The sequence below is a fragment of the Trichosurus vulpecula genome, chromosome 8 (genome assembly GCF_011100635.1).
Source record: "Trichosurus vulpecula isolate mTriVul1 chromosome 8, mTriVul1.pri, whole genome shotgun sequence".
Lineage (NCBI taxonomy): Eukaryota > Metazoa > Chordata > Mammalia > Diprotodontia > Phalangeridae > Trichosurus > Trichosurus vulpecula.
This window is the reverse complement of record NC_050580.1, coordinates 55,243,407-55,258,048: the sequence shown is the minus strand read 5'-3', so window position 1 is coordinate 55,258,048 and position 14,642 is coordinate 55,243,407. Positions and strand designations below refer to the sequence as shown.

General features: G+C 39.8%; 2 protein-coding genes across 3 annotated transcripts in view; one reads left to right on the top strand and one right to left on the bottom strand.

The window, feature by feature from the left end:
- The window catches only part of PLA2G12B (phospholipase A2 group XIIB), a 37,276-nt gene extending 29,302 nt beyond the window's left edge, over nucleotides 1–7,974 (top strand). For both annotated transcript variants that reach the window (XM_036736903.1, XM_036736904.1), the window contains exons 3-4: nucleotides 2,662–2,827; nucleotides 7,441–7,974. In XM_036736903.1, coding sequence (XP_036592798.1) covers nucleotides 2,662–2,827; nucleotides 7,441–7,556 — 282 coding nt within the window. In that variant the 3' untranslated portion in view covers nucleotides 7,557–7,974. The remainder of the gene's footprint in view (nucleotides 1–2,661; nucleotides 2,828–7,440) is intronic.
- A 4,393-nt stretch (nucleotides 7,975–12,367) lies between these two features.
- The window catches only part of OIT3 (oncoprotein induced transcript 3), a 31,286-nt gene continuing 29,011 nt past the window's right edge, over nucleotides 12,368–14,642 (bottom strand). The window contains exon 9 of the mRNA XM_036736307.1: nucleotides 12,368–13,440. Within this exon, the coding sequence (XP_036592202.1) occupies nucleotides 13,270–13,440 (171 nt within the window). The 3' untranslated portion in view covers nucleotides 12,368–13,269. The remainder of the gene's footprint in view (nucleotides 13,441–14,642) is intronic.

Below are 14,642 nucleotides of genomic sequence, written 5' to 3'. Positions count from 1 at the left end.
TGTTACTTTATCCATCCTTGGGGTTAGTTATCCCTTTTGGATAAAGCCCTTGTTTGGCATCAAAGGTTTGAAAACTACCTCCCCCAACTTAACCCTAAGGGTTTTCACTACCACTCACAGAATCACAGAAACACAAAGTTGGAAAGGACTTCAGCATCTGTCTAGTCCAGCCCACCCCCTCTGCAACACATTTGTGTGGTCACTGATCCTTCAATTGAAGACTGCCAATGATAGGACACCCACTGTCAGTCCATCCCACTCATTGTTAGTTTACCTGGCATCCAGCCTACTCCCATTTATGTCCCTTCTGCCAAGCAGAATGAATCTAATCTATTTTCCACACTATGACCCATCAGATCATTGAAGAAAACTATTTCCCCCTTGGTCCTCATCCCCCAAATCTTCTTTCTTGATGCTAAATATCTCTTGGTCCTTCCACTCCAGTATATCATTGTCCTTCCTAAAAATATGTTGCCCAGAACTAAACATAATATTCTGTACAAAGGAACTCCTATCACCTCCCTCGTCCTGGAGGTGATGACTACAGACCCAAGATTTCATGAGGAGTTTTGGCTGCCTTCATACAGTGATGACTCACCATGTAATTCTCTAAAAGACTTAGATTATTTTTCTTCCAAACTACTGTGTAGCCACACCTCTCATCCTGTTCTTATGAAGGTGATTTTTTTTTTCAAATCAAATTTAAGACTCTATGTTCATCAGTACTAAATTTCTTCTTGTTTAATTTTACCTAGCATTCTAGCTGGTGAAATCTTGTTGGATCCTGATCCTGTCATCCAATGTGTTGTGATCTCTCCCTCCTTTCCTCTCTCCTTCCCTCATCTCTCTCTCTCTCTCTCTCTCTCTCTGGTTTCTGTGTTCTGCAGACTTGATAAGTATTCCACCTATGGCTTTATCCAAGTCATTGATATTAGTTCCAGCTCCATCATTCAGTAGCTGTGGGACTCTAGGCATGTTATCTAACATCTCCAGGCCTCAGTTTCCTTATCTGTAAAATGAGAGAGTGGGACAAGATGATCTCTTAGGTCCCTTCACTCTCTAAATCTATGATTCTAGGAAAGTCATCCGTGAAAGATACTAGGAATAAACTCAAGACTGCAAAGGCTTAGACCTTTGTTGACTTCCTCACCTGAACTGGCTTTTAATTTAATAATGTTCGGTTTAAACAGTCTTTTGTAGGTCCTGTGACTTATCTGCTCTACAAGATGCTGAACATTATTATATTGAAGAACTCACTAAGGAAGTTGTTCTGCAGCTACTTATTCACCATTGTTCTTTGCAAATATGTGCTCTCTGTTCTCACTCCTGATTTGTCCACTGTTGATGGCACCACCATCTTCCTGCTTCCCAAGGACTTTTAGTCATTCTAGACTTATTTTTCTCCTCCTACGTTGAATTAGTCACCCAGTCTTGCAATTCTTTTTTGAAAAAATATTATGTCTTGAATTTGCAATTTATTTCCAATTTACATACATTACCTTGATGGAACCTCTCAACAACTCTGTGAAGAGGATGCTATGGGTTTATTATTCCTACTTTACAGCTTAGGAAAATAAGTCTCTGGAGTTAAGTGATTTGCTCATGGTCAGACAATTAGCTTTGGGAGTGGGATTTGAACCTATGCCTTCCTGACACCAGGTCCGGGACTCTCTTTAATGCACCATGTTGTTTCTTAGTCCTCGCTAACCCAATCATTTGTGTAATTTTAAGAATAACCTTCTACAAATGCTATTTTCATTATTTTACTCCTTTGTTCACTGGATTTCCATTGTCTTGTCTAAACCCTAACCTCTCATGACCATCTGTAGACTTGCCTTTCCAACCTACTCACCAGTCTTACTTGTTCTATTACTCCTTTGCTACAGGTCTCAGATTAAACCCCACCTATTGAGATCACTGCCCTTCATGCATTTACAATCATGTTTCTTTACACTTATAATTATCTCTATTTCCCAATGTGTCTTTCAGTATCTTCAAAACCTGCTTCCATGAGGAAGCCCTCCACATTTTGTGCTATGATGATTTGTTCCTGTGTAAAGTTTACTTGATAAATGTGTTGAGTTTTTTCACATGTGATATTATAATCTCCTTGAGGGTAGGAGACTACTTCCATATCTCCTCACTCTCCACCATGTACAGTATCTAACAAGGTACCATATACAGGAATGGATCTTCAACAAGTGATTTGGACATAGCCAGCAAAGAGAGGAGAAATGAGTTACTCAATTTAGTAACTGGTAGCAAAATCCAAGACCCTCAGTATCCGCATCTGCTTAAGCCCGCTGTCCTGCGAGGCTTCTTATTCAGTCATTTCAGTCATGTCAGACTCTTACTCACCCCATTTAGGGTGAGGAAACTGAGGCAAACAGGGTAAAGTGACTTGCCCAGGATCACACAATTAGTGTCTGAGGTCAGATTTGAACTCAGTTCTTCCTGACTCCAGGTATGGTGCTCTATCTACTGTGCCACTCAGCTTCCTCAATGAGACTTCTATATGCATCTAAATGAAGCCTTAGAAGTGGCTGACTTTGGATAAGGACGTCACTAATAAGGAGTTTGGGGGAAAAATAATGCCTTGGCCCTCTTGCCGGAGCCCCAGGGCTCTGAATATAAGATCCTTTTCCTGATCTCCTCTCTCAGATGGACTTGGGGATCCCAGCAATGACCAAGTGCTGCAACCAGCTGGATATTTGCTATGACACATGTGGAGCCAACAAATACCGTTGCGATGCCAAATTCCGCTGGTGCCTCCACTCCATCTGCTCAGACCTCAAGCGCAGCCTGGGTTTCGTCTCCAAGGTGGCAGGTAATACATAGCTTCAACTCTATGTAGGCAGGTGGTTCCTGCCTTTCCTTGGCCTAGTGGCCTGAACCCCCTTTTACCATTGTATACAACAGGAAGAGATCTGCAGAAATATGGAATATTGTGACTGCTTCAGGAAAAGAGGGACAGGACTCTAGATACTATCCCAGGAAAGTCCCAGGAGCTTCTGGTACCAACCCTGTTATTAATAATATTAGTCTTCATTTTTAAGATTTGCAAAATATTTTACATATATTATCTCATTTGATCTTCACAACAACCCTGTGAGGTAGGTGCTATTATAATGCCCATATTACAGATGTGGAAACTGAGGCTGAGATGTTAAATGACTTGTCCAGAGTCACACAGCTAGTAAGTTTCTGAGGTGAGATTTGAACTCAGATATTCTGAACTCCAAGGCCAACACTCTATCCACTGTACCACATGAACATCTAATAGGAAGAATTCCGTTTAGCTCGTTGTAGAGAAGTTAAATTATCTCCTCTTTCAAAAAATCTCCAAGGATGAATTAAATTCTACAACCAACCTTGGTCATCAGAGTTGAAACTAGGATTATTTTCACCTGGGGCAAAAAGAGTTGGGGAAAAAACTGTTGGGTTGTGATGGGGAGACTCAGCATGAACAATAGTCTTACTTTGGATGTAGCTGATCTAGAAAGGAGGGTATGACCTTGTCCCCTTCAGGGTTGGGAGAAAGGGAATCCCCAAGAGAAAGATTGGTTTTGCCCCATAGCACAGGTGGAGAGAGGACTTTGAGGGAAGGTTCAGGGATGGTGGTTGCTGCAAGGAAGACCCTTTCCTCTACTCACATGTTAGCACTTTGGAACAAAGCATGGGTCATCCCATAATAGTTAATGATTTGTTGATTGTGCATTCTGCTATTCTAATATATATCAGAAATTCTCTCTTAGGGATAATTATTCCCTCTTCTATTGTTACTGTAGATTGAGAAAGCTGGTCATGGTTTTCTGTGTAAGGACCTTTCATATTCATACTTGGTGAAAAGTCTTTAGTTGGGGGATGTCCATCAATTGGGGGAATGGCTGAACAAGTTATGATATACAAATGTGATGGACTGCCATAGTAAGAAATGATGAAGGGGATGACTTCAGAGAAACCTGGTAAGATTTTTATAAACTGATGAAGAATGAAGTAAGCAGAACCAGGAGACCAATTTATATAGTTACAATAAATTGTAAAGATAATCCACTTTGAAAGATTTGGGAACTCTGATCAACACAATAACCAACCATAATTCCAAATGACTCATGATGAAACATGCTACCAATCTCCTGACAGAGAAGTGATGGACAAAGTGCAGATCAAAGTATATTTTCTTCTCTTTCATCCTTTTTCAAATTTCTTTTTAACAATGACTAATGTGGAAATTGGTTTTGCATAGCTATACATGTTTTTAACAGGTCTTGTTTTTTCTTGTCTTCTCAATGGGTAGGGAAAAGGAGAAGGGAAGGAGAGAATTTGGAACTGAAAATAAAATGAAATTGAATTTTTTTAAAAAAAGTCCTCAGTTAAAGATTTATATGAGCTGATGCAAAGTGAAATATACTAGGTACGAAGTAATAGCGATATTTTAAGATGATCAGCTGTGAATGACTTAGCTATTCTCAGCAATACAATGATCCAAGACAACTCTGAAGGACTTATGATGAAAAATGCTATCCATCCCCAGAGAAAGAACTGATGGTGTCTGAAAACAGATTGAAGCATACTTTTTTAAAGAAGTTTATTTTTCTTGAGTTTTTGTTTTGTCTATGTTTTCTTTCATAACATGACTATTATGGATATGTTTTGCATGACTACACATGTCTAACCCATATAAAACAGCTTGCCTTCTCAGTATAGGGTGGGGTGGGGAAGGAGGAGGGGAGAGAATTTGGAACTCAAAGTTTTAAAAATGAATGTTAAAATTGTTTTTACATTTAACTGGGGAAAAAACTTTTTAAAATAAATATTAAAAATTTTTTAAAAGCCTCAAAGAAAAAAAAAAGTCCTCAGTTGCTGTTCCCTTTTTGGGGAAATTTTTCTAGTGCCTCTTGGAGGGTTTTATTCTTTATCCATGGGCTTCTGAAGCCAAAGATGTACTGCCAGCTGTTAACACTATATATTTTAAAAGGGTAACATTAGCCTTAGACAGGTCAAGCAATTGGCCTCAGTTCCCAGGGAAAGGGAACATCAGAGAGTGGCTTGGGACTTGTTCACAGGGCTATGCTTAGACCTCAAAATAAATGTGTAAGAGTCTACAAACATGAACTATTAATCTGGAGGAAAAATGGGCCCCAGGAGAAGGGGTATCTATCTGTTTATCTATGTTTAGTCTAATAGTTTCAGCAGCAGATGAGAAAGTACTGGCTGCTAACCCCACACCAGGTCAAGACATTTTCTACCCGAGTAATTGGCTTGTCTACCTTTCACCCACAACTCAAAGAGGGAAAACTAAAGTCAACAGGACAGCTTTTGACCTGCTCTTTCCCTGTGTCTCTCGACTGGGAAGTACAGACTAGACTGTATGAATGAACTATGAGTTACTGAGATTCATCACAGGGGAGGTACTTTAGAAGGGAATTGTTTATTGCAGGTGAAATTACAGCCCAAGGGCTATTGTGATGGGGAAGGTTGGGTGAGGGGGAGGCAAGGGATTTTACTAAGCACCTACTATGTGTGCTAAGCACTTCTGTTAATATTCTCTCACTTGGTGATACTGGATAGCAGTTCACCTGAAAGATTTGGGGGCTTTGGTGGACTGAAAATTTAACATGAATTAACAGGGCAACATAAGAACGAAAAAACATTAGCAAATTCTCTTTAAAACTGCATTTAATTGAGGCATGGTGTCTGGGGATTGAAGAGTCAGCCTGGCGTGATGGCTAGGGTACTGAACTTGGAGTCAGGACCTGGGTTTAAGTTATATTTCTGACCTTTAAAAGGATTGTAAAGTGAGGAATTTGGATTTGATGGTCTCTAGGGTCCTTGTCAGCTCTAAATCTATGATCATATAAATAGGAAGGTGGTGGTCCTGCTACACCTTACCCTGGTCAGACCATATCCAATGTAATTTAAGGGATGACATGATGCCCACCAGGATTTTGGTCCAATGCCAACCCAAATGGTGAAAAAGTCAGTTGCCCAGTATTTATTAAGCACCCGCTATATGCCAGGCACTGTGCTAAGAACGACAATAATAACAACAAAAAGATAAAAAGATTCCCCTGCCCTCAGGGAGGTCACAATCTAATGGGGGGGTGGGGGTGGAGAGGGGAGAATACAGACAGATTTAAGAATGTCCAAAAAGGGATGTGGGATACTGATGGATACTGAGGCCATGTCATACAAGGCCTTGGCAGTTGAAGGAAGGGAGTGGGTTAGCTTGGAAGAGAGAATGCTTAGTGGGAATATGATAGCTACCTTCAAGTATTTGATTGTGCCATCCGGTAGAGGAAAGATTAGGTTTGTTCTGTGTGGAAGGTGCAGAAAGGCAGATTTAGGCTCCAAGTGAGGGAAGATCTTTCTAATAATTAGCTCTATCTCAAAGCACCTTGGGAGGCAGGCAATGAGTGATGGGCTTGAGTCAGGGGTGTGCTGGAGTCAGCTTGAACCAGCTCTCAAGAGTGGTTGTTACATTTCCAGTCTGAGTATTTAAACCTCAGAAATAGGTAAATACTACAAGTCAGAGCTTGTTGATTGTCTAGACTTAAGAAAACGAGAGAGAAAATCTTAACGTCATAGATTAAACTTAAAAGCGTGCCCTGTGTACATTCCCACCACCCACCACTCACTCCTAGCCTGAGACTCCTTTTTAGGTAAAATATGCAGGGGAGTCTGGCTCAGGTATGGGTCAGATTAAAGGGTCTCTGAGGTTCCTTCTACCTCAGAGATTCTGTGGTTCTGAGCCCCCAAGGATACATGGCGACTGTGTTCTTGGGGTAATAGACTGACTCTAGTTTCTTTGTAAAATTCAACTAAAGGATCCCAAATTTAAATTTAAATTTAAATTAAATTTAAATTAAATTTAAATTAAATTAAAATTAAATTAAAATTAAAAAGCACCTGCTTTTTCCCCATGCCTACAAGTCTCTCCCTCCTTGCCCCTGCCTCCTGGCTTCCTTCAGTCTCAGCTAAAGTCCCACCTTCTAGAAGAAACCTTTCCCCATCCCTCTTAATTTTAGTGCCTTCCTGTTGCTGATTATCTCCAATTTATCTTGCCTAGATCTTGTTTGTTCATAGTTGTTGGCATGTTGTCCTCCCATTAGACTATGAGCTCCTTGAGGGCGGGGGACTCTTTTTTATCTTTTGTTTTTGTTCTTAGCAAGTGCCTGCCTCTAGTGAGCGTTTATACTCTTGTTGTTCATTCTTTGTTCTTGAGGAAAACCAGTGACCTCAGGAGGGTGATGAATTGACTTGAGTGCTTAATAAATGCTGAGCAACTGACTTTTTCACCATTTGGATTGGCATTGGACCAAAATTCTGGTGGATGTCGTGCCATCCCTTAAATTACATTGTCCCCTAGCTATTACTCTATGCTTTGGGCTGACCCTGGACTACATCTCATCCTTTCTTTTCTCCACTTGTTTTGTGTAGCTTGTGATTCACTCGCCGACACAATATTCAATACTGTATGGACCTTGGGCTGCCGACCATTCATGAACAGTCAGAGAGCAGCCTGCCTCTGTGCTGAAGAGAAGGAAGAGTTGTGATGAAGAGCTGGCTCCCCACTGTCCTTCAGTGAGACCACACCTGCCTGCATCCCTCCCTCAGAGGGGACAGTGAAACCAGGAGATACTCCATCAGCTACATTCCATCCTTCCTTATAACAGCCTAGCTACCACAAAGTAAGAGGGAGGGAGCAGTAAATGACAGCTTGGAAAGTGAGTCATGACTTTTGGGGATGGGAAGCACCAGTATCCCACTGCAAGTCCCGGGAATTGCCCTGCCTTGGGAAAACTGTTCATACAGAGAAAATACAACGCAAACTCTGAGAGTTCTGGAGTTGAAGCTTGAGTTCACACATGAACTTTGGGCAAATCTTGACTCTCGTGAGGCAGATGATGGCTTTCCATCAGTCCATGCCTTGGTTGTCCCTTGCTAGACATAATAAAGTGAACTTTTAAAAAACTTCAAAAAGAACTGCTTTGAGTCATCCCCATTTAACTGATTCTAGTATCTTACTCATAAAGGCCATGAAATCTACTTGGTGAGTTTGACTGGCATTCACTATCATCCGCATGGTTGCTAAGAAAGAGAAGGATGTGACTAGGTCTGGATGCACCTCCCCCTGTTTATAGTCAAACACATCAAGTAGAGTCCTTTTCCCTGGGGTAGTAGAAAGACTGATGGATTTGGAGACAAAAAACCTGCTTGGAATTCTAGACAGGACCACTCTCTAACTGTTTGATTTTGGGCAAATCTAGCACAGTGGAGAGAGTGAGCCAGGCATGGAGTCAGGAAGACTCATCTTTTTGAGTTCAAATCTGGCCTCAGACACTTGTTAGCTGTGTGGCCCTGAGCAAGTCACTTAACCCTGTTTGCCTCAATTTCCTCATCTGTAAAATAAGCTGAAGAAGGAAAAGGCAAACTACTCCGGTATCTTTGCCCAAAAAAACCCCAAATGGGGTCCGAAAGAGTTGGACACGACCAAAACAACTGATAACAACAACTTGACTTGTAGGGCAAGGTAGGTGGTGTAGTGTATAGGGTATGGGTTGGGAAGTGTTGGGAAGACTTGAGTTCACAATTCAGCCTCAGACTTAGTGGTTGTGTGACCCTGGCAAGTCACTTAACCTCTGTTTGCCTCCGTTTCCTTATCTGTAAAATGAGGATATTAATAGTGCCCACCGTCCAGGGTTGTGAGGATCAAATGAGATGGCAACTGCAAAGCGCCTGGCACGTAGTAGACACTTGTTAGTTGTTAGTTGTCGTTGCAGCTTTAAATCTATAGTCCCACATTCCCTGATGTTTTGTGTTTCCCTTGGTTCCTTTTGATTCTTTGTATTTCCCAGAGCTAGCTGGTACTCAGTGGAGGAGCCTTTTAAAGGTTCTAGGGTCCTGACTGATGGATGTCATTGGGAGCCATCCTCTAAGTGACTTTCTAATTTCTTTATTATTCAATGAGTAGTTGTTGCACATTACTGACAACCTGGAAGGCACAGTGCTACTATACCCTAGGGCAAGGGTATCAAGCGTGCCATGCCAACCATAACACTCTCAAGTACTGCCTAAAGGGACAAAATTAATGTAATTATGTAATAACATTAGAGGGAAATATTTAACAGAATAAATAAAAATACAGTAAAATGTAGATAATATTACATTTTAAAACTAAAGCAACACACATTCCCCAGAGATCCTTATGGATGGGTTAGTTTGATACCACTATTCTGGGAGAAACAAAGAAACAGATATTGTTACTGCACTCAAGAAGCTATAACCTTGAGCTCGTTTCTCTACTTCAGAATTAGAAATCAGTGTACCCTTCTCTCTATTGTCTGTGGTTCTCCACTGGTGGTAGGGAATAATTTTCTTGACAAATATTGATATCTGGAGGAGAATACCCATCAGCATAGAGGAGAATATTATGTGGAATGTGGAATATAAGCCCTTTGAGGTCAGGGACTTTTAAATTTTGTCTTTGTATTCCCAGGGCTGAGCACAGTACCTTGCATGCAAGTAGGTACTTAATAAGTTTGTAGAACTGGATTGAATTGGAATGTAATATTTTTCCTTTACTCAGCTTTGTCCTCTAATGTCCCTTTCCCGGCCTCCCTTGCATGATGGAAAATCTCTCTTTCCTTTTATTCATTTTGCTGATTTCCCTGAGGACAGTGCTTACTGTTGTCCTTTCTTAGTAAAAAGAGAGAGAAAATCATGAGCCCTACCTGCAAAACTTAAGGGCTGTAATATAATTAAACCAAGTTTAGTTCCTTATCTCAAAAACAGATAGAAATCATTGACCATTTCTAGGATGGATTTGTTAGTCTTTTCTTCTCTTTCACTAAGTCTTCCAGATTCTTTTTTTGGCTATCCAACAGGGCAGCCTGTTATGTTACTTTAGTTATAATTCAGGCCACTGCCCTTCTTTTAAAAGTACATCATTGAGGGAAATTCCATTTAAAATAACTGTAGATGATATAAAATACTTGGGATCCTACCTGCCAAGACACACCCAGCAACTGTGTGAATACAATTACAAAATGCTTTTCATACAAATAAAGAGAGATCCAAACAATTGGAAATCTATTAATTGCTCATAGGTAGGTCAAGTCAATATGATAAAAATGAAAAATCTACCTAAATTAATTTACTTATTCATTGCCATACCAACCAAACTTCAAATAATCATTTTATAGAGCTAGAAAAAAATAACAAAATTAATCTGGAAGAAAAAAAGGTCAAGAATATCTAGGACATCAATGAGCAAAAAAAGCCAAAAGAAGACAGCCTAGCGGTACTAGATTTCAAACTATACCACAAAACAGTGATTATCAAAACAATGTGATACTGCCTAAGGAATAGAGTGGTGGACCAGTGGAATAGATTAGATAGACAATGTGCAGAGGTAAACAATCAGAGTAATTTAGTGTTTGACAAACCCAAAGATCCAAGCTTTGGGGGCAAGAACTCACTATTCAACAAAAACTTTTGGGAAAACTGGAAAGCAGTTTGGCAGAAACTAGGCCTATGACCAACATCTCACACAATATACCAAGATAAGCTCAAAATGGGCACATGATTTAGACATAAAAGGTGACATCATAAGCAAATTAGAGGATCATGGGAAAAATTACCTCTCAGATCTATAGTCAAGGGGAGAGGTTATGACCAGTAAAGAAATAAAGAAAATTATGGGAGGCAAAATTACATGAAATTAAAAAAAGTTTTGCCCAAACAAAACCAATGTAGCCAAAATTAGAAGGAAAGCAGGAAACTGGAAAAAAAATTTACATCAACTTTCTCTGATAAAAGCCTTATTCCTCAAATATGTGGGAAACTGAGCTAAATTAATGAAAATAAGAGCCATTTGCCAACAGGTAAGTAGTTGAAGGACATGAATAGTTTTCAAAGGCAGTTTTCAGAAGAATAAATCAAAGCAATCAATAGTCATATGGAAAAAATGCTCTAAATTGCTACTAATTAGAGAAATACAAAATAAAACAATTCTGAGGTACCACTTCACAATTATCAAATGGCTAAAATGACAGAAAAGAAAAACAAATACTGGAGGGGATATGGAAAAATAGGTACGCCAACATATTGTTGATGGAGTTGTGAACTAGTCCAACCATTCTGAAGAATAATTTGGAACTATGCCTGACAGGCTATAAAACTGTGCAAACCCTTTGACATGCAATACCACTACCAATTCTGTTTCCCAAAGAGATCAAAGAAAAAATGAAAAGACCTATATGTATAAAAATATTTATAGCAGTTGTTTTTGTAGTGGAAAAAATTGGAAACTGTGGGGGATGCCTATCAATCAGGGCATGGCTGAACAAGTTGTAGTATATAATTGTTATGGAATACTATTGTGCTGTAAGCAATGATGAGCAGGATGGTTTCAGAAAAACCTATATAAACTGATGCAAAGTGAAATCAGCAGAACCAGGAGAACACTATGCAATTATGGCAATATTGTAATGATGATCAGCTGTGAAAGATTGAGCTACTCTGATCGATACAATGATCCATGACATAATAAAAAATGTTATCCACCCCAGAGAGAGAACTGATAAATTCTGAGTGCAGATTGAAGCATTTTTAAACTTTTTTCCACTATTTTTATTTTTCTTGCTTTTTTGCAACATGGCTAATATGGATATATATTTTTCATGACTTTATAAACATAAAGAGTATCATATTTCTTGCCTTTTCAATGAGTGGAGGAGGATCTGAAGAGAGGGAGAAAATTTGGGAACTCAAAATTAGAAAAATAATGGTAAAAAATAAAAAGCTACAGCATAAAAAATGTCTAAAGCTAAAAAAAGTGTATCATTGTATTGGGTCATCACATTTAGAGCCAGACAGACCATGAGTAATTTTTGATTCTATCTTATCTTCCTTATTTTACCAATGAGGAAACAAGCCCAGACAGGTGAGGTGATTTAGCTGAGGTCACATAATCAGTAAGTAGCAGATTCAGGATTTGAACCCAGGATAGCTAATCTTATATCCAGGGCTCTATTCATAATGCTGAGTTGTGGGGTGCAAGGGGGACAAATTCATTGTTATGCCATGGCACAAAGGACAGATAGTCTGACTGCTGGTATATTCATGCCAGGAGGGAGTTGTCTGTCTCAGAGAGGGTGTCTCTTGTACCTACAGATGTTGGCGGTAGAAAGTGGAGGGCACGGAAGGGAGAAGGTGTACAGAAGGAGAGGGACCTTGGTAATGGCAGCTAGGGGACAGTTGTGGTAGGTGAATCAAGATTCAGAGATGGCAAGGAAGTAAGGGGAGTACAGCTCTGTTTTTCCTACTTTAGTTATGGCTATATTATACCACAGCAATCACAGGCTTCAACCAAAAAGCATTTATTAAAGAGCCTATTATGTGCCAAGTACTGTGGCCAATGAGACAATTCCCTTGACCTTAAAAGATAAAGACAATGCAAAAATAAGAGAACAAGCAACACAGCACAAAAAAGGAGAAAATACTATGTCAGAGAAAAACTTAATAGTCTCCTTTATTAAATACTCTTATGCATATAAGCACCTTTGAAGTGACCCTGAATGCCTATTGGAAATGTTAGGATACAATGACAATTTACATATTTAAGGGCCTTGAGCCCTCGCATTTTAAAGTATAATTTCACATGACACTTTTTTTCCTCTACCACTTCTATGATTTAAGTTTGAAATGGGACCCTGACTTTTTGTGCTAGTGTTTCCATTACTACTGGTCCATGGCTTTTTTTTTAAATTGTAAGTCTGCTCCCCATGTCTTTGAGTGTCAAATCATTCTCTTTTCTCTGGGAACAAAGGTCTCCTAGGTTATTTAAATGACCTGAAAGCTGAAAACTAGACTCAAGGCTACTGATAACCAGTTCCTTACTATTGACTACATTGGCACTTAGAATTATTTGAGATGTTTGAAGAAGAGGAATACAACCACAAAGAGTGAGTGTGTTGGGGGAGAATGAGTGGATTTTTGAATGGATGGTTTTCCACTCAACAACAGAAGCATCAGGCTCCGTATACAATAAGCCAAGCCATTCAGCAAGGTCTTGATCCTTACAAACCAGTAGCTAGATGGCATGAGCATCTTCAACAACCCTAAGATGACAGAAAATGTGTCATTGAATGTCGAGCTTTCTTGAATGCGGATCCAATTTCCTTAGAAAGCTTTAGAAGGGATTGGGGGAGCAGTTACAATTCACAGAGAAGCCCCAGAGCCAGAGACATGATGGCAGATTTGTTACTAGTCCTCCCTGTCGATGATGATTGGGCCACTAGTCAGTATGCGGTTCTGCAGGTGAGTTCCCTGGTCCTTAACTGCTTCACGTCGCATCCGTCGGTTGCAACCCTGGGCACAGCGGGATTGCTCATCCAGGACCCCACAGACCAGGACTCGGCAATGTAAAAACACCACCTGTGAGGAAAGAAGGCCAGAGAGACTGAAATCAGACATTCTCAAACAACCACGTTATGTTGTTTTTCAGTCGTTTCAGTTGTGTCTGACTCTTTGTGAGCCCATTTGGGGTTTTCTTGGCAAAGATACTGGAGTGGTTTGCCATTTCCTTCTCCAGCTAATTTTACAGATGAGGAAACTGAAGCAAACAGGGTTAAGTGACTTGCCCAGGGTCACACAGCTGGTAAGTGTCTGAGGCCAGATTGAACTCAGGAAGGTGAGCCTTCCTGACTCCAGGCCCAGCACTCTGTGCACTATGGCCCCACCTAGCTGCCCAACCACATTATACCTCACAACAAAAATGTTTTACATTTCGTCATAGGCGTTAGCCTGTCGTGTGTTTTATGACTTTTAAGACTAATGTTATCCTACTCATTCTGCAAATCTGGAAACTGAGGGGAAAGCAGAGCTAGGAATTAGTGTAGACTCATAATTATCAAGGTATAAAGACACAAAGATAGCTGTACTTCTTGTTTATTTAGATAGTATATGTTTGTACATCTTTATGTGTGTGTGTATATATATATATGTATACACACAAATGTATAGAGATACAGACAGTATATATAAATATTATTACCCACACATATATAAATATGCATATATGTATATATCACATAAGGAACATGATACAGGGGAAAATATGCCAGCTTTGGAGTCAGAAGACCTGGGTTCAAGTCTTAGATATGCCACTTACTGCCATTACAACTTTGGACCTATCATTTCACTCCTCAGTTTCCTCATCGGTAAAGTGAGGAGCTAGACCAGTTAGCCTCTAAGATCCCTTATATCCCTAACTTGAATCTTAGAGGTATCATTAAAAATGAACACTTTGGATAACAAGGATCATCATTGATCAATGGGTCAACTTAATTCATGCTCCACAGGGAAAAGACTGTTGTTGACTTGTTCCACATGGGCCTTTCCAATCACACTGGCACATAGTAATTCCAAATCAGTGTCAAAGGGTATTACATACTAAAAAGGGCACCTATTTATGGGTAGATAATTGTAGTTGCTGGGATAGATTCAGGTCACTTAATATCTGACTAATTTATATTCTTGGTATATTCCAGAATGGAAAGGTATCCAAGGTACCCTTCATCCCCAAAGAGGACCAATTCACTACCTCTAGAATGTTGAAAACACAAACACAAAAACAA